The sequence below is a fragment of the Vipera ursinii genome (assembly GCF_947247035.1).
Source record: "Vipera ursinii genome assembly, chromosome: 1".
NCBI lineage: Eukaryota > Metazoa > Chordata > Lepidosauria > Squamata > Viperidae > Vipera > Vipera ursinii.
Genome location: NC_139512.1, coordinates 74,571,218 through 74,590,900, shown reverse-complemented (window position 1 = coordinate 74,590,900; position 19,683 = coordinate 74,571,218). Strand labels below are relative to the sequence as shown.

At 44.9% G+C, this 19,683-nt stretch overlaps 1 protein-coding gene across 4 annotated transcripts in view; it reads right to left on the bottom strand.

Annotated features, from left to right (window-relative positions):
• Nucleotides 1-294: 294 nt before the first annotated feature.
• Nucleotides 295-19,683, bottom strand: part of ACP2 (acid phosphatase 2, lysosomal) — a 69,713-nt gene continuing 50,324 nt past the window's right edge. For 3 of the 4 annotated variants that reach the window (XM_083348796.1, XM_083348794.1, XM_083348795.1), the window contains exons 2-12: nucleotides 18,710-18,873; nucleotides 18,052-18,147; nucleotides 12,611-12,697; nucleotides 8,964-9,116; nucleotides 8,484-8,582; nucleotides 8,287-8,376; nucleotides 4,145-4,277; nucleotides 3,968-4,056; nucleotides 3,596-3,702; nucleotides 2,889-3,064; nucleotides 295-2,800 (exon numbers count right to left, since the gene is read on the bottom strand). In XM_083348796.1, the coding sequence (XP_083204922.1) occupies nucleotides 2,664-2,800; nucleotides 2,889-3,064; nucleotides 3,596-3,702; nucleotides 3,968-4,056; nucleotides 4,145-4,277; nucleotides 8,287-8,376; nucleotides 8,484-8,582; nucleotides 8,964-9,116; nucleotides 12,611-12,697; nucleotides 18,052-18,147; nucleotides 18,710-18,847 (1,305 nt within the window). In that variant the 5' untranslated portion in view covers nucleotides 18,848-18,873 and the 3' untranslated portion in view covers nucleotides 295-2,663. Of the gene's footprint in view, nucleotides 2,801-2,888; nucleotides 3,065-3,595; nucleotides 3,703-3,967; nucleotides 4,057-4,144; nucleotides 4,278-8,286; nucleotides 8,377-8,483; nucleotides 8,583-8,963; nucleotides 9,117-12,610; nucleotides 12,698-18,051; nucleotides 18,148-18,280; nucleotides 18,688-18,709; nucleotides 18,874-19,683 lie in introns of those variants that run through there. The other variant, XM_083348797.1, reaches the window with a different exon arrangement.

Below are 19,683 nucleotides of genomic sequence, written 5' to 3'. Positions count from 1 at the left end.
TCACCGTAGTGGTCCCTATTTTTCTACTTGCATTTTTACGTGCTTTCGAACTGCTAGGTTGGCAGAAGCTGGGACAAGTAACAGGCGCTCACTCTGTTATGCGGCACTCGGGATTCGACCCACCAAACTGCCGACCTTCTGATCAACAAGCTCAGCATCCTCACCCACTGAGCCACCGCATCCCTTCCCTAACTATAATTGACTTTAATACAAAAAGTTGCCATGGTTATATCTTTTCTTGTGGCCCTGCTGCTAGAAATGTGCACAAAGAGAACAACAAAAAAGGAGCAAAAATTCAGTCCAATCTTATTTTTTAATGAAAACATTAAGAAAGTGATCTAGTGAATTACAGCATTATTTAGTCTCAAGAAATAAATCGTTTTTCCTCATTTTGTACCAAAGCAAATTATTTCCCATTTTATTTACAACGTAGCCTGCAAGAAATTGGCATATAAATTGACTTGATTCATTTCTGGAAGTGATTTATCTGCCTTTCTCTTGGCTCTATCTTTCATCCTGCCCTGCAGGAGGCATATCATAGAAAAATGGAATTGGGTAATTTTTTGGCAACTGTCTTGTGTACTCTTTAGTAACAGAATACTAATGCAGTGGTTTTAGATGAAATGTGGATTTTAGATTTAGATTTTATTAGATTTATATACCGCCCTTTTCCCGTAGGACTCAGGGCGGTTTACAAGGTGTTTAAAACAATATAAGGTGTGAAATGTTTTGTAATGACCAAGCTGGGCTTTTAAGTATCTCCTCAGAGTAGGATTGCTACTGTTTCAGCCCAGGAAATGCAAAACACACAATTACATTTTTTACTTTATATCTCCTGGTGTTTTTGTATAGTTAGAGGTATTTGATTACAGTAACCAGTATTGCTCTTTTTAAGAAGTCTATTTTAAGGAAAAAGAGAATGGATTTTTTTTAAGGGTGGGGGAAACTGTACTTAGCATTTAGTCCTGATATTGCAAACAAATTGATGGGCTGCGTTCCAATTGAAGATATAAAAAAAAGCATTCATATGGTAGAAAGTTATCCTGCAGGGAAATATAAAAAAAAGAATTTTTATGGAACTTGTTAGAAAGCTTGGAGCAATAAACTAAGAGTGTGGGGGTTTGTTTTGTTTTTGAGGGGGGGTAATTTAAAAAATGCTTGTTTTCTGGCCTATGCGGCAATTCAGATGCCACTGTTCAACGATGAAGGAAGCACATTGCACATCTTCAGGAGCACTTTGGATCATATAGAATTCAGATTCAAGAAAAGCAGTATTCTCTGAAATGTGAACTAACATTTTGTTTGCAGTTAAGAAATTGGCCATATCTTGTACGAGAATCTTTGAAATTATAGCCTTGTGATTTTTATGTGCCACATATATTATTTTTGATGAGGTAGTACATGTTCTCTTCATGGAGAGGGATAAGAAAGACATCTGTGCTGCCCTGCATTGTGTAAATTAGAAACATACAATCTTGAGATGAAGCACAATCCCCGAAGGCCAAAGGAAAAAAAACTGGGCCAAAAGTTAAAAGGGTTTAAGCAAGAGCCAATAGAAAATGCCTGGCACCAGCATCAGTGGATTGGAATGCACTCCAGGGAAGATTTGGGAGCTGCTGATCTCCCAAATGTATAGGACCCTGTATTTTACATAACAATAGAGCCTGCTCAGTTAAAAGTTAGCTCGTCTTCAACTTCAGCAGCATGTTTAAAAATGAAGTTTAGGAATGTAAAACCAGACATCAATATTTCTACCACACATATTTGAATAAGACCTTTGAAAGTGTGTTCTTAAAGCACATGTTCTTTTAACATTCTTCTTGTCCAGAGTACTGTGCATGAAGTATCACAGGTATGTAAATAATGGCTTGAATGCATATATTTGATCAATCCCTTTCCTGTTAAGAGGGCAGGGAGGAATCTAATGTCACTTGTTCTATCTCTTCAGTACCTAAAGACTAAGAGTAAAGTACTTAGAGCAGGGGTCCCCAACCTCTGGTCTGTGGACCAGTACCGGGGCACGGCATGCCAACAGCTGGGCCGCACAAACAAGCAAAACCCCATCTGTGAGATGTAGGCAGCACACACAACCACGCACTCTTCGGTCCGTGGAAAAACCTTTCTCCACGAAACTGGTGGATCCAATTATGGCAATTTCTGTTGGGTGAATTTAAGATTTCTTCCTATGGCTGTTTTGTACAATAGAAACCACCATTTTGTTCTGAATTTTTGACTCAGTGGAAGCAATTGGTTATTGCTGGTTTAAGCATCATGCCACTGTCACAGTGTAAAAGAGAGTTACAAGTGACAGCTACTAGACTGAAGGTTTTTTAAGGAGCAGAGAGCCACCTTTTGTGCCAATTTTAAACAATTAAGACAGGATATTGAGTTTAGAGAAAGAAAAACAACCTTCTTGTTAAACTGATCACACACTGAGAAACAGCAATCTAAGACCATGTTGGCATTTTGCTCCTAGCAATTAATTGCATTATGCTGTGGTAGATAGAATGCATCTCCTCGTTGCAACATCTCCATTGTCAACTCTCCTGCTTCAAAAGCAGTGATCAAAACCAGGAAGACGTTTAGTCATTGAATGAGGCCCCATTTGCCCCTGAGATCAGCTCCGTTTCCTCTTGCTGCCTTAGGAGGGGCTGAAGCAATTGTCAAGGCTGTTCCTCCCCTTCGTTGGAAAGATGGCTGTAGCCAGGAGGCTTGGACTTCACACGGAAGAGTACTGTCAGGAGCAGAATGGTAATTAACAACAGGAGAGATCCACAGACAGCCAAGGTCACAATAAATTCTGCAAGAGATTGAAACAAAAACCATCCTGATTAAAATGGTTTAATCTGAACATGAATCTTCCTTCAGATTCATCCAGCCTCACTCACCTGTGTCTTTCATTGTGCGTACTATCTGACATTCCTGTTTCCAGTCCTGTGAAATAACTGGCTCTGTAAGTTGCAGGAATTGCGGCAGGGGGCAGCGCTGTTTACACTTGGGAAGCTGCAATACATAAGGCTCCTTCTGACTCTCATTCCGAAAGAACATCTCCACTGTAAAGTTACTGGAAGCAAGACATATGATAGAAACAGGTATTAATGGTCCATCAGCTGTTTTATATCACATTTTCTATGGGAACCAAGCACCGGAGCATGCAACTTCTATCCAGCCTTTTAATCTCTTTTGTCATAATACTAGAAATCTAAAAATGTTAGACCATGCCCCCGTTTGGAAACAAGAGCACCGTCTTTATGCAACTTAGCTATTTCTCTGGTATAGTTTTGTATCGGATCACAGGCTATCATGTCAAGTGGAAACAGTTCATTATTAAATATTGTGTCCACAAGCGTATCAAAGTACTTGCATATGTTTATGGCTATTATTTCATATCCACATCAAACCTCATTAGCACTGGTGGAAAATAATAATTGTTTTCAACGGATTGGAAAAGGTAACTATGGATTGCTCTGAAGATTGTAATTCTTTTTTAAACTCATTTGTCTTTTCTGAGTATATTCTGAACATTAAAAAAAGCCCAGCACGCAGCTGACTTTGAGTACTTATATCCCTTTGATATCCCGAGCAAAGCCCTCACCCGTCGTCTTCTTGGTACAGTTCAAATATATGACATGAAGCATATGGTGGTTGTTTCCCGTTGTAAACATTCAGAGCTGTCTGCAGTGCCGCAAGAGTGGTGTCGTGCTGAGGAAAGAAGTACGTGAATCTTCCCCTTAGTGTGCACAGAAGACAATCTAAAACACATATTTTAAATGAAGAATTTCCTGAACTACAGTGGGATGAAAACAAAAAGGATTCTAGAATGTAACTAATAGTTAGCATTTGTCCTTACAACAAAGAGTATTTCGTAGTGTATTACAGAAGGGGAGTATCTGGGTCTGTTTTTGTGCAATGATGAGAGAGGATAAGATCAGGAAACTAGGTAGCTGACTTGACACACCAAACTTACCGCTGAGTACATAAGCATTTTAAGGTGATGGGGTGCTGAGTCTTTTGTAGCTAAGGTAAGATTCTTCCTTATTTGAGACAAAAGAACTCCTATAGTAAGAAAAAAACAACCCTAGATCATAATCCCTTTTAGACACTCCCCAGGCATTACTTGAATAAATATTTATTCTTTACTTACCACCCTGCAGACGAGATTTCTCTACTTGTCTGTGGATGCCAAAAAGGAAATTAAAACTGAAATCTTTTAGCTCCTTCAGTTTGGCCATCACCATAGGATTTACCCATGCTGGAAGATGCATTTTGTGCATTTTCTAAAAAGAGACCACAAGAAAAAGGTTGGTTGGCCTTTGGAGAATGAATGTAAATATTCCTAAAATCACAGAACTATGTCAGCTTAATACAATTTTGGAGTGGTGAAAGAGAATAATGTACAAACCCAACATCATTTAGTAATTATTAAACAGTAGCTAATTTTTCATCAAAATATTAATAATAGCTCCAATATCCAAATGATTAAATATTTGTACATAGGGTTATAGACTTTCAAGTTGGAAAAGCTTATTTCATATTGACTATGAAAATTTTAAATTTAACGAATATATGTTATTTTTTCAGCAGGAAAACTTTTGTAGCCATTTTAAGAATTTAACAGGGATTAACATAATTTGAAATAAGAGCAACAACAATAATAATAAAAATTTTAAGGGACCTTGGAGGTCATCTAGTCCAGGGCTTTTCAACATTTTCACCCATTTTACCACTTTTAGGATACATGGCAACATCTGAGTACCACCAGTCACCTAGCAAGGTGTCAAAAACTTGACCAAAAAAAGAGAAAAAAGTGATGAAGTACAGGTAGTTCTCGACTTACAACAGTTCACTTAGTGACTGTTCGAAGTTTCAATGACACTGAAAAAAGTGCCCCCCAAGCCACAGCCGAGCAAGACACCTACCTGCCCGCCCGGCAGCGCTCTTCCTCCTGTCCGAGGTTTTCACTGTTGTGAACATTTCTGTTGAGGATTGGCAGTGGGGGTGGGGTGGGGGGTGTTTGGTTTTTATTTCTCCTGTCTGCTGGGTGGTTGCAGCAGGTTTTGCTCACTTCACATGACCCTGGGACACTGACCATCATAAATATGAATCAGTTGCCAAGCATCTGAATGTAAATCACAGGATCCTGGAGATGCTGATCGGCACTTCTGGGCTCAGAAGCGCCAGGATCAGCACCGAGCTCCAGGTGGAGCCTGGCGCTGATCCTGGCGCTTCTGCTGAGCCCTGACAACCCTGAAGAAGTGCTGATCCTGGTGCTTCCACTGAGCCGACAGCCCTGTAGATCCAGCTGTCTCTCGCTCAGCCTTGTGCGGTGCTGCCACCAGTTCAGCTCAATCCCCTCCCCTGCTACCACTTTTCTAGGATGGTCGCGTACCACCTGCCAGGTGCCAATGTACCACAGGTGGTACCCGTACCATTGGTTGAAAAGCCCTGATCTAGTCCAACCCCCTGCTCAGGCAGGAAACCCTATACCACTTCAGACAAATGGTTGTCCAGTCTCTTCTTAAAAACTTCCAGTGTTGAAGCATTCACAACTTCTGGAGGCAGGTTGTTCCACTGATTAATTGTTCTAACTGTCAGGAAATTTCTCCTCAATTCTAGGTCAGATTACATATTTTTAGATATATTTTCAGATATATATGTCAGATTTTATATTTTCTATAGCAGTGTACACGTGTGTAGGGTCACAGGTACTACTGAAAAGTCACTGAAGTACAGGTAATCCCTGTGTGAATGCTGCAAACATTGACATCTTTTTGCACTGACAATAAAAGAGGCAGCCTTTTTGCTTTAACTGTTTGGTTTTGAATCACTAAAGCGTGGGAGGAATGCAACCTGGATGTTTTGACAAGATAAGGGATAGCCACTTCAGAAGGGAAGTGAAACTTTGTGTGTTAAATTAATTGGTAAATGTGATTCATGACGTGTAAATAAGGGAGGGAAATTCTGTATGGTGTGGTGTGTCAAGGGGAGGAGAATTCAGATTCTGGCATCCACCCATGAGTGCCGATGCTCCATTTTCATTATTATAAACTTTTTTGAAATAAACAATGATGCAGTGTACTTTGATCTGTCTTATTAATTGGAACCATGACATCTTGAGTTATGAGCATTCCCTTAATGAACATTCGAAGTTACACGAAAAGCGTCCCCTACAGTTTATGAAAAAATCCCAAAATTACGAATGTTGCCACACTGTGGCAGTTGTTCACCCTTACAAATGACTGCAGTGGCACTGCAACATTCACCCTAGCTATTCTCTCCCTCCCCCACCCCCTGCATCTTCCTAAGCACTCTAGGCCTATGGATACCTTGCGAAGATCAAGAGATCCTTCACTTTCTTAGCTGCTCCAGGCCTTTGATGCATTCGCAGAGAATGGAGGCCTAATATAATGCAAGATCATGCAAGATCAGTGGCGTGAGAGCTCACACTACTGATCTTGCATATCTCACGGTAATTTAGGCCTCTGTTCTCTGCAACAGAACAGAAGCCGGGGGAGGCTTCCGCATGCCTCTGGAGGCTCGATCTGGGTGTCAGCTTTTTCCAGGCTGCTGCCGCCTGGAAAGGAGGCTGGGGGAGGCTTCAGAGGGCATCCAGAGGCCTGATCCATGTGTCAGAGGCCTTTTCCAGGCCACTGCTGCCCATAGAGGAGGCTGGGGGAGACTTTAGTGGGCCTCCAGAGGCCTCCCTCTGCTCTTGCCGGAAGCGGAGAAAGAAACAGAAAGGCTTCCAAGGTAAGTGACCTGGCGCGCCAGGATTGGGCAGGGGAGCAATTGTGGGGATCCCAGGGGAGGGAGCACAAAGTATCTTGGGGGGGCGGGGCTTGGGTGGTCTGAAGCCGGTGGCCTGTTCCCTCACTAGGTCCCTCATGGCCTTCCCAACCCTGAGATACCTCATGTTCACTTAACGAGCCGTGCATTCGCCCATGCATTAAATTAGCGAATGCATGGGCAAAAGCTGGGAGTGAATTGCATTCAAAGTATGAGGTTCACTCCTACGAATCCTTGAGTTATGGATGGAATGGGCAGGCTCCAATACATTCGTAACTTGAGGACTTCCTGTAAAATGTTTCATTTGGCTTCCCTCAAATTATTCTGTAAAGAGAAGCAGCAGGAGGATGTTGAGAATATGGAATTGGGTTTAAAATTAAAGTGTGATGTGATACAATATTACTGCTGACAAATATTAAATGCAGACTAACTTCATTTCTATTAGTCATGTTAAAGGAACCTGTCAATTTAAAATCATGTATCAGATTCAACCTAGATTTTCATCAATTTATCAATCCAATTTATGAAGTAATATTCCACTTATCGTTATCACTGTTAAGATCATTATCAGAATTTGGATCTTTTCCATATTACTAGCTCCATGAAATCAAAAGTCATATCTGGTGGTTTGTGAAACTATGTGACTAAGATGTCCCCTAATCTGATAGAATCTGAAGTACGTTTGCATAAGGATTTTTTTCTTCTGTTGCACAGATCGGGGTCTGTGTGTAAGTGAGCGAGTCCTCTTTCTACGTTAACTACAGACACTAATATTAGACAATATACCTGTCAGTAAGAATATGGAGGACAGAGTTAATCTATATTGCAACAGTAAAGCCTAAAGGCAGGGAAATAATTCTCTTTTATGGAAGAAGAATATGCAGAGGTTTTACAGGAATACAATTTGGACAGAGAAGCCTTTCTCATTCTGACCTTCAGTCATTACAGCTTTTTATCATTTATAGATGGTATTAAAAACCACGTCAGAGTTTTACCAGATAGTGAAAGGCGTGCTAGAGGTTTGGAACAATGTACTTGTATATACTTCTGGTTTCTTTCTGTAATCAGTTTGCAGATTTTCTGATAGAAGAGAAGCTGCTATTCAGAAAAGGGGAAGGCAGTATTGTGTATTTTTGGTTGCACCACCAATACCGGAGGGTCTCTTATCTTTTCAGAGTAAATTGTCTGAAGGGGGATCAATAACAAATACACTCATGCAGACGTACTCCTCAAAGAGAAGATGCACTCACTTTCAGTAACCGAGTCATATATCAAAAACTTTCTTATGATACAGTTGTTATATGCATGGTATACCATAATTAGAATTTGAGTAATAACAGAAGTATTTCTGAACAGCACAATCAAGTCCTGAACATTTTCCACCAATCTGTTAATATCTAATTTAAGTAGCTCTTGAGCAAGAGCATAGGCAATTTCAAACATTACTAAGGCCACAATTTTAAAAAGTACTAAAAGCAAATGATTAGCTTAAAAACATACCTCACAGAAGAGTGCATCGTGCACACTCCAGACAGATTCAAGGGAAACATCCTGAATTCCTGTCATGTTTGCTACCATTTTCAAGAATTGCTGTAGAAGTAAAAAAAAAATATTTTCTATCTTTCCTTGATCCCAATAATTATATAAAGAAAACAAAATATCACATGATGTATAAAAATACATGGAAAGCAATGTACCATATTCTGGAGGGTCATATTTATATACTCTGGCGTCTGCCTGGTCTCATTTTGCAGTTGTTCATAACGGGGACAGGGAGATAATGGAAACCGCAAGAGCTGGAAAGAGGCAACATTGATATTAGATTAAAACTGGTAATTTGAGTACAAATGCCTCTTTCTAATCACTAATTTCATGACAATCTGCTTCTCTAGGAGCTACATATCTTAAGCAATTTTGGCTAAGAAATGTCTGGCAGTTAAAAATCAGAAAGAGTCTCGTAGCCCTTTTTAAGACTGACAAGGTTTTATTAATTAGGCATAAGCTTTTGTGAACATCAGATTCCACTGCACCTCGCAGCTCTCCTATTAAAGCTGGGAATTAAAGCAAAAAGGCAGAAGAGTGGAGTTCAAGGTAGTAGGGAAAAAAAAGTACTGGAGAGAGATATTTTGACAGAAAGAGATCTAACCTTCCAACATTGACCTGTTAAAGTGACTCACCTTCTCCATGTCATCAGGTACAGTGTGTACAGGGATAGGCTGCCAAGAAATATTGGGATTAAACACTTGCTGCTCTTCTGGAGGATACAGGCCTGCCAGATTTGCCTCGGCACTCATCAAGGTCCGATCAAAATCTGTACTGCGAACAAAGATCTGCCAGAGAGAAGAGCCAAATAGAAACAAATTACCTTAGTGTCACTGTCATTACTCAGGCTATCTAAGAACAAGCATAGGAGGTCTATTTTAATCGAGACCGCACATCTTGAGCTGACAACTATTTCGATCCAAGAGCTGTGGTTCAAAGTGCAGCGGCACAAGTGTTCAATCTATCCCTCCATTATTCATTGTGCACAGTGGCGTAGCGTGGGTTGTCAGCACCCGGGGCAAGGCAAGTAATTTGCGCCCCCTAACCCGTGGATTTTAGCACTCGAGTCTGCCGCAGGGAGCCCCGCATCCTGGGCGTCCGCCGCACCCCTCACCCACGCCTCCCCCGGGAAAAGGGGGAAGGTCCGGCATCCCCTCCCTCACGTGCGGCAGAAGCGCCGGGACCCGAGGCCGTGCCAGTAGCTGGGCGGCGCAGCGGAGCCTCCGCTTCGGAGCCGGCGGGGGGGGCGGCTGGGGGCGCCGCCGTCCCTTTCTTACCTCTGATGCCTGGAAGAGAGCGGGACCCGCCAGCGCAGCTGCCCGTCTCGCTCAGGCATGCACCGCGGCTGGCCGGGGCTTCCGCCGGGGGCGCATCCGGGCACGGGGAGCGAGGGAGGGGGCCGGCACGACGCCCCGTGAGCTTGGCAGCCCTTGGCCGGAGCTGCGGCTGAGCCTGGAGCCGCACCAGCCTGCACCTGCTGCCCCGGGAGAGCTCGGCTCGCTCCTCTGACCCCCCTCCCGCCACCGCCGCCCCCTCAGCCACGTGCGCCGGGCTGCCACCGCGGGGGCCGCTCTAGCGCGGAGAGGGGGAGGCCGGTCCCCGTTCGGCCCGCCAGCCCCGGGAGAGCCCTGCGCAAGCGCCTCGCCAGCCGCTGAACTCTGGCTTTTGAGCAGGAGCGACCTTGCCCTGCTTGCCCTTGCCCGGCGCCGGGAGCAGCCTCCGCCGACCGCCCCGCTTTTCGCAAGCCCCGCTACGCCGCCGCCACCTGCCGCGGGGTGAGGGAGTCGGGGCCGCACCAGCGGGCGCTTCTCTGGCAGTGGGGCATGCTGGTGCCCTGCAATGCGCTCCGTCTGTGGGGGCCGCCCTGGGAAAGGTGGAAGTGCAGCTGTGGTCTGGGATGGCTCCGAGCCCTGTCTGGCCGGCTTTGTGCCTCCGTCCCCCAAGAGTAGCTGGTTGTGAGTTGCTGCTTCCCCGAGTGCGCCTCAGCCCCGGATCCCCCCCGCAGGACTCCAGCCGCACGAAGGGCGCTTCGGCGCGTCTTCCATCCCTCCCGAGTGCGCCCCCCCAGATGTTGCGCCTGGTGCGGCCGGCCCCCCCTGCACCCCCCACGCTACGCCACTGATTGTGCAGTACTCAAAAGTAACGTTATGGATGAGAGTCTAGAGTACCTTTTCTCAGTGACCTTGCGTAAGAATTTGCTATAATCTAGCGCAGGGGTAGGCAACTTTGACTCTTTTATGACTTGTGGACTTCAACTCCCAGAATTCCTGAGCCAGCAACAAGATTGGGAGAGGGAAAAGCTATGAGGCTTCCCATTTCTTTCAAGTAATACTGCTTCAGAAGGTTAAGCTCCTGCTAGAGCGCAATTCTGAAAAGGATTATTGGGGAGAAGAAAAGAAGGAAACTGGAAATTTCTTTCAGGGCAGCTAAATGGTGATAATCTGATTTTCTACGTCTTCTAGTGATCACGGAAAGCAAAGAATTTGTAAGGCTGTTAAAGTACAGCCATCGAGTGCAGCAGAAAATAATAAAGCTATATAGAGTAATGCCAACAAAATTCACTGAGGAGTCCAAGATATGCATCTCAGGAAAAAGACTTTTAGGACCAATGGTGGTTTTGATCTGGATCAGCTTCCAATGTCACAGACCAATTAAGACACTTTGATACACACGTAATGGCTAAAAAAAATACCCCCCCAGAGCTGTCTTTCAGAAACACGGACAGTCACTTAATTAAGTTCTCCACTTCTATAGTCTATGGATTTCCCTGAATTGTAAACTTATGGGAAATGAGCCTTCCCATAGAAATAGGAATTGGCTTTTTCTTCAGGCATGTCCACATATTTGTGAATTAATCCTACAAAACAACGTTGTTCTTGACCAGAACACATTGTGCCATAAGTAAATAGGTGAACAAATCATTCAGATATGTTTGTCAAAACAACCAGTTCTTTGAAAAGGGAGTGGCCCAAGCAACCAAAATTAAATGTTTCTAAACTATACTGAATAAACTATACTGAATAAATAATTGGGCAATGGTTGTGGAATTAGAAAGGGACACTGACTCCTTTGAATGCAATCCCCTGCTCAGTGCAAGAATCTTAATTAATGCTTTCCAACAGAGGGCCATCTGTCATCTGCCTAACACAGGGGTAGGCAACCTCGGCTCTTTTATGCCTCATGGACTTCAACTCCCAGAATTCCTGAGCTGGCTCAGGATTTCTGGGAGTTGAAGTCCATGAGTCATAAAAGAGCCAAGGTTGCCTACCCCTGGCCTAACAAAAGGGAGCTCTCTCTAAATAATTGATGCATTGTCATTGTTAAAAAGTGTTTTAAAACATTCAATCGGAACCTGCTTTCCTAAAAATTCAGTCAGTTACTTTGTGTCTTGCAATTTAGGATGAGAGAGAACACATCTTAACCACCTTCTGTCTGACATTCCTTCAGTTATCTGAAGAATGCTGTATCTCCTTTCAGCCATCTTTTCTTAAGTCAAATGCCCACTTTAATCTTTCTTCACTGGACTTGGTTTCTAATTCTAATCATCCTCATTAGTCTTCACTGAACCTGTTCTGATTTCATTAATTCCTTTATAAAGTGATGCCTGAAACTGGACTCAGGATTCAAGGTAGGATCACATTAAAACAGAATAATGTGGAATGATTGGGTCGTGTAATTGGACATTATATCATATTGATGAAACCTATATTGGGTTTCCAATTTTTGCACCTATATCCCCACTGCTAGATTAAACTCAGTTTCCAATCATTTACTTTTCCAAACTTTTTTTTCACAAACTTTACCACCAAAGGTAAATATCTTCCACGCTAAGTGTGATTGTTTCACTAAGTGTGATTGTTATTTTGAATTTTATTTTTGTCCTCTACGGTAAGGGTTTCCCATCTTGGCAACTTTAAGATACATGGACTTCATACTGGCTGGGGAATTCTGTGGGTTAAAGTCTACAACTTTAAGTTAAAGTCTTAAAGTTGCCAAGTTGTAGGGTGTTAACTATCCCACCCAATATTGTATCACATGTAAACCAATAGGTTTTACCTCCATCTCTTTCTCTGAGACATTTATATGAATATTGACTTAGCCCTCTTCCTTGTGGGACATCATTCAATGTCTTTCTCCAATATAATGTATCATTATGCAACAGATTAAATAGGAAATAAAATTATTATATATACCTCTTCCCTTTTGGGGTAAAGCAATATTATGCAAAATGCGTAGAAGAATAAGGTGTACTGTTACTGCTAATCATACGTAATGCACCAACCTCTTGCCTATTGTATGAAGCATTCAGGAATCCGTAGTAACGCCTACGAAGAGCTCGGCCCAGGTCCCACTGTTGCTGCATCCCTTCCTATTCATATCAATGGGGACAAATTAACAGTTAAGCAGGCCTTAAATGCTATTTTACAAAACAGCACAGAGGAAAAAGAATGCTATACAGCAGTTTTCAGTGGAGGAAATGTGGACAAAAATGGAGAGAACAACCCCTCAAAGGTCTGTTTTCTGTCCTCTTTCCTTCTTTTAAATTTTAGGTTATTACAATATGATAAACATATTAGTTAATTATAACAACTGATAATCTCCTTGGATTTTGAGTAATACTTGAAGTAGCCGAAGGACCACTCGGGACGACAGGTTACAGAACTAGGACTTTATTTAGAACAAGGCAAAAACAGAATACCGGTAACTTGTCCGGCTTTTATAGCCGGCAGCTGTCAGTGAGATCCAATCATGATTGTTTCTTTTGGCGCCGCGTCTAGTCGAGCCAATCATTGCCATCTTCTCTTGACAGTTCTTATTTCCGCATGGCTTGGTGTTTTGACAGCCGCGAGCTGTCAGTGGCTGCGCCTGCGCCCTGGCGGGGAACTTTGACAGCTGTCAAAGTTCCCGCGTGTTCTCCTGTCAGATTTGTTTACCTCACAGAAATAAATGGAATAACAGTTTTAACTTACTGTTAACGTTTTGTATACATATATATTACACCCCTTACCCCTCCCCTGGAGTGTTTCCTCCCCCTTGTTGGTTGCTGGAGCCGGCCCATTGGTAGTCTTTCAAATATGTAGGGGCTCTTCTGTTCCTGTTTGAACGCCTTGGGGGTGGTATGATGTCTGGCTCCGGTAGAGGCAAGTTCTCTTGATCCTCCTCCCCTTGATTTGGTATAGGCAATATGTCTCCGGGGGGTGGGTTTTGGTGGTCCTGTGGGTGAGGGTCTGGGTGGTGTTGTGGTTGTCTTGGTCTGAGCTGATCAATGTGCCGTTGTAGATTGCCTTCGGTAGGTGTGTGTATTAGGTAGGAAATGGGTCCTGTTTGTTGTAACACTGTCCCTAGGACCCATTTTTGTTTGGCTGTGTATGATCGTGCCCAGATCATTTGCCCAGGCTTAAATGTTCGAGGTGGGAGGGGTGATCTGGCTCCGTGGTGTAAGTGTCGGGATGAAGTCTGTCGAGGCGCGTTATCAGTCTCCTCCCCCATCTTAGCTCTGCTGGTGTCTTGCCGGTTGTCGTGCAGGGAGTTGTATGTTGTGACATTAGGAACTGGCTGAGTCGACACTGCCAGTTCCCCTTTACGAACTTTTTTAAGGCTTCTTTTGTGGAGCGCACCATAATTTCAGCCATCCCGTTCGTCGATGGGTGGAACGGTGCAGACGTGACTAGTCTAATACAGTTCTTCATAGCGAACATCTGAAATTCACGAGAGGTGAATTGAGGTCCGTTGTCTGAGACCATGGTGTCTGGGAGGCCGTGGGTGGCGAATATTTTCCTAAGGGCTTGTATGGTGGCCCCTGAAGTGGTTTTCCTAAGGGGAATTACTTCTAACCATTTTGAATAGCTGTCAACTATTATTAGGAAACTTTGCCCTTGGATTGGTCCTGCAAAATCTAAATGTATACGTGACCATGGGTTTTTTGTAGTTTCCCATTTATGAATTGGGGCTTGGGGTGGCTCGCTTCGTGTTGACTGACAGGTGTAGCACCCTCCCACATATTTTTCTATTTCTTTATCAATGCCAGGCCACCAGACATAGCTTCTGGCCAGAGACTTCATTTTAACTATGCCAGGATGCCCTTCGTGTAAGGTGTCTAATGTTTGTGCTATGTTTTTGTCAGGTATTACTACCCTGTTTCCCCACAAAAGGCATCCCAGGTGTGAAGATATTTCGTTTTTCCTGTTATAGTATGGCTGAAATTGAGGGTGTAGATTTTTTGCTGGCCATCCTGTGGTTGTCCATCTGAGGATTCTGCTGAGTATTTTGTCCTTAGCTGAATTTATAGCTATAATTTTAGCGGAGAGGGGGCAGTCAGGAAGTTGGGATATTGCTAGAATCTGCCCTGCTGGGGCTGGGTCAGGGTCCTTGCCTTGGATTGGTAGTCTGCTGAGGCAGTCTGCGTGCCCTAATTCTTTCCCTGGCTTATGTATTAATTTGTATGAATATGCTGATAAGAAGGTGGACCAACGCAGTATTCTTGGTGACAGAATCTGCGGGGTTGTTTTATCCCAAGTGAAAATTCCTAGTAGGGGTTTGTGATCCGTGAATATGGTAAAGGGTCTCCCATAGAGATAGTCATGGAACTTTTTTACCCCTGCGACTATTGCTAGTGCTTCTCTATCGATTTGTGCGTAGTTTCTTTCAGCTTTTGACAGGGTGCGTGAATAAAAAGCTATGGGTCTTTGGGTGCCATCCTTGTAAAGGTGACTTAATACTGCCCCAATTCCATAGGGAGATGCATCGCAAGCGATGCATACCGGTGTGTCTTCTCTAAAGAGGGTGACTGTTGAACTGTTACAGATAATATTTTTTAATGACTGGAAGCTATTTTCATGTGTTTTGGTCCAGGACCAGGCAGTTCCCTTGTCTAGGAGCCTATGGAGAGGCTCTGCTATAGTGGCTTTGTGGGGAAGGAAAGCATGGTAGAAGTTTAATAACCCCAAAAAGGCTTGGAGCTCTTGTTTATTCTTTGGACTGGGGGCTGTCTGAATAGCCTTTAGTTTTTCTGTGGTGGGGTGGATGCCTTGGGCGTCTATTTTGTACCCTAGGAATTCTGTGGAAGTGACTCCAATGGAGCACTTTTCCCGTTTTAGTTTGAGACCGGCTTCTCTGAGTCGGCTCAGCACAGCTGACAGTCTGTCAGCTAAGTTTGCTTCGTTTTCTCCGGCGATGAGAACATCGTCGAAATAGGGGCAGACCCCGGGTATCCCTTTTAAGGTTTTTTCCATGATACCTTGGAAGATACCCGGGGCTGCCGATATGCCAAATTGGAGTCTTTTCACTTTAAATGCACCGCGGTGGGTGACAATTGTTTGAGCTTCCGTGGTGTCATTTGTGACAGGCAGTTGCAAGTACGCCTGCGTCAGATCAAGTTTTGCGAAAATGGCGCCGGAGCGGATGGAAGCAAGGACGTCCCTCACCGCTGGCACCGGGTAAGCATGGGGGCTGAGGGCTAGGTTAAGGGTCGCTTTATAGTCTGTACATAATCTAATTTCCCCGTTAGGTTTAACTGGGGTGACTATTGGGGTCTCCCAACTTCCCCCTTCTGTAGGTTCCAGCACCCCTAGTCCTACGAGGCGTTCTAGCTCGTTCTCTATTTTTTCTTTGAGGGCAAATGGAACCCTCCTAGCTCTTATCTTTATGGGCTGGATGGTTGGATTTAATTTTAAGGCGATGGGAGGGCCAGTGTATTTCCCTAGTGTGCCATCAAAGACGTCTGCATACTTGTTGCAGACGGCTTCGAGGCTAGAGGCTTCTACTGTGTTTACCCCAGTAATGGCGATGCCCAGAGGGCTGAACCAGTTCAGCCCGATTAGGTTGGTGCGGTTCCCTGGAGTCACTAAGACTTCCAGGGGTCCCTTGAATTTTTTGTATTCTACATCGACCTTAGCCTTCCCTTCTAGAGGAATGGGGTTTTTTTGGAAATCTGCTAGATGGACCTGGGTTTTTTAAGGGGAATTTCCCTATTGCTTCGCTGGCAGATCTCCTGATACGTTTTGAACGATATTAAGGAGACTGCTGACCCGGAGTCCACCTCCATGGGGCAGGTGACCCCCTGAATTTTTACCCTGATCCTTACTTTTGGACTTAGGCTATGCACCTTATCTATTGTTCCCACTAAGATTCCTGGCGCTCCTCCCTTGTTGGCCTGGGCGGTTGTCCTACCTGGGGGGTTGGCCTACAGATCATGCACGTTGTCGCGGGGCCGGCGTGGGCACACTGGTTTGATGTGGCCGGTTTTTCCGCAATTGTGGCATTTTGCGTTCCGGAACCGGCAGCTTCCCCGGGCATGGTTGCCCCCGCAGCTGTCGTGGTGGCGGGGGGTTTCTGGCTCTTTGGCGATCTGACATGTCGCTTCTCCGCTGTTGTCGACGCTCCATCCTGCGCTGAAGGGCTTCACCGTCTGTGAAGTCCACTGACTCGTCGCTGTCGCTGAGGGTTGCATTCTCGTGGTATACGGTTGCTGGACTTTCTGGGGTTGCGGTGGTCGTTTTTTTCTTGTGGTTATATTCATAGGCCATTATCTCTTGGGTCAGTTCGGCTAGGCTCATGTCTGGTTTTGATGTCAGTTTTTTCTGGAGCCGCTCGTCCCTCAAGCCTATCACCACTTGGTCCCTGATGCGGTCTTCCAAGTCGGGGAAGCAGCAGTTATGCGCGGCATTCCTGACCCCGGCGATGAAGTCGTTTGCGGGCTCGTCCGGTCACTGCTTCTTCTGGGCGAATTGTACTCGCCAATACAGCTCCGAGCGGGCCGGCATATAATGTTTGTTGAGCTGGTCGACCAGGTCCGCGTAGGAGACTTCTGTGATGGGTACCGGGCTGAACAGCCCAACGGCAGCGTCATATACCAGGGCCCCGCTGATGTACAGGAGGGCGGCGGCCTTTGCTCTGTCGTCGGTGATTTTGCTCACGAGGAGGAACCCCTCGACTTGCCCCAGGTGTGACTGCCATCTCTCCGGATGGCGGGTATCGAATTCCCTCACACGGCCGAAGTTGGCCATGTCGTCCGGTCCTGGTCTCGCTCCGTTCGGAAGTTAAAACTTCCAGTGACAGCTCTGGCCGGGAACTCTCTTCCTCGGCTGTGACTTCAGCTCAGGAGCGATCCCATCCTCGTCGCCAGTGAAGTAGCTGAAGGACCACTCGGGACGACAGGTTACAGAACTAGGACTTTATTTAGAACAAGGCAAAAACAGAATAACTTGTCCGGCTTTTATAGCCGGCAGCTGTCAGTGAGATCCAATCAGGATCGTTTCTTTTGGCGCCGCGTCTACTCGAGCCAATCATTGCCGTCTTCTCTTGACAGTTCTTATTTCCGCATGGCTTGGTGTTTTGACAGCCGCGAGCTGTCAGTGGCTGCGCCTGTGCCCTGGCGGGGAACTTTGACAGATGTCAAAGTTCCCGCGTGTTCTCCTGTCAGATTTGTTTACCTCACAGAAATAAATGGAATAACGGTTTTAACTTACTGTTAACGTTTTGTATACATATATATTACAATACTACTGCTTCTTGGGACAGCAAAGAAAGTAGGAAAGTTGTATAAAAAAAGCACTGCAGAAGGGAGAGGGGGAAAAAAGAACAAAACAGGAAATGTCAAACTGTTGCTACAAGTGCCTGAGTGACGCTTGTTGACAGAGCATTTGATTCTTTATTCCTCGTTTCAAAAAAAGTAGTTCCCTTTGCCTTCTAAGTCCCACTGGCAATTTATTTTGGGAGTCCCACCTGAGACAGCTGTCCAAATCCTTGGGGCCAGGCGCTTTCCTGATAGGGATCTCGGGGATATGTCTTCACGGGAGAGCGATCTCCATGCCGATACAACTGCAAGAAATCAGAAATATATGTATTCTGCGTAGCCCATTCACCTGCTTGTGGCAGTTCTAATTTAGGTTTGGGGAAACGCTATTTAGCTCCAAAGGTGGGGAATTGCTGTTACTAGCCAGAATAGCCGTACCGGGCGACTAGCCTTTCCAGCCTCGAATCCGTGGTTAAGCCCTTTCAATCATCCCTGGATTCTTCCCCTCCAACGTTCCCGCAAGAAATAAAAGGTGGAGAATGGCAACGTTTGGATGGCAACAATACGCGAAGATTTCACCTCCACTCAGACCAGCAACCTGCAAGGAAAAGGCAGGGCGCAACCCAATGCACGGTCCCGATGCCACAAAAGCGGCTGGTCAAGGCGGCGGCTGGCGTTGTTTTTCTGCCAGATTACACAAGCCAGGCTTTTAAAATGGATCCACGGTTAACTTCTTGGCAGCCCGCAGATCCGTCTCCTTCCCTTTTTTCCCTAAAAACCCTTGGGACGTGTCACCTGAAACCAAACGATTTGCCCGCGGGCACCTCCACACTTAGCCCCCTCCCGCCAGGTTTGTTGGCTGCTCACCAAAGTAACGAAGCGGAGACTCCGGCTGGGGGCGATCGGCGGGGCTAACGCCAGGATGAAGCCCAGAATCAAGGTAAAGGGAAGCCCTCTCCAGTTGCAGCGACTTTTCCCACCTTCCATCTCTCTTTCCGCAGCCATCGATGTTCCTCGTTCGACCTCAGTTCCTGGGACAAAATGAGCATGCTCCGTTTAAGCAGCGCATGCTCAATAGCAGCGTTTGAAGCTGCTGCCCTTTTCCGAGCGAGCGGTTTTGTAGAGAAAGGGAGGGAAAGTATCGGGGAATGGTAAGGCTTGAATAACAGAATTGGAAGGGACCTTAGAGGTCTTCTACTCCAACCTCCTGCCCGAAATGGCTGTCCAATGTCTGTTCTTAAAAACCTCCAGTGGTGGAGCACCCACAACTTGTGAAGGCAAGCCATTCCACTGGTTAATTGTTCTGTCAGGCAATTTCTCTTAGTTGGCGGAGTTCTTCTCCTTTTGATTCCTTCTTTGGCTAATGTTGAAGTAGGACGTGGATGAAAGTGAGATTGCTCTCTAGCCTGGATACAGTTTGCAATCCACAGATGTGTTAAAAATGACAAATAAAAGATGGGGGGGAAAAATCTCAGCTGAAGGGGAAAAAAGATCTCAGTTGAGAGTAAAAAAAATGAAACATCAGTTTGTAGTTAGTGTAAAAGATTATGCAAAAAAAAAGACATGCTACATTGCCAAGTGGAAATAGGTAAATCTTGGAAATGTCCTTAATGGCCAAGTGAGTGGCTATTGTACCCTCAGTCTTTTGGCAGCTGTCCCCAAATATTGCATATTGCAGATCAGGTCAGGGGAGAATTTGCACAGTATCGGGAAACCCAAGTGCGTGGCTGCACGGGGAATGGTCACAAAATTATTAGATGAAAGAAGACAAACTTTTTAGAAAATGAAAATTTTGCTCAAAGAAGAGATGAGGAAGGTGAGTCTTGAACTATTAATACTGA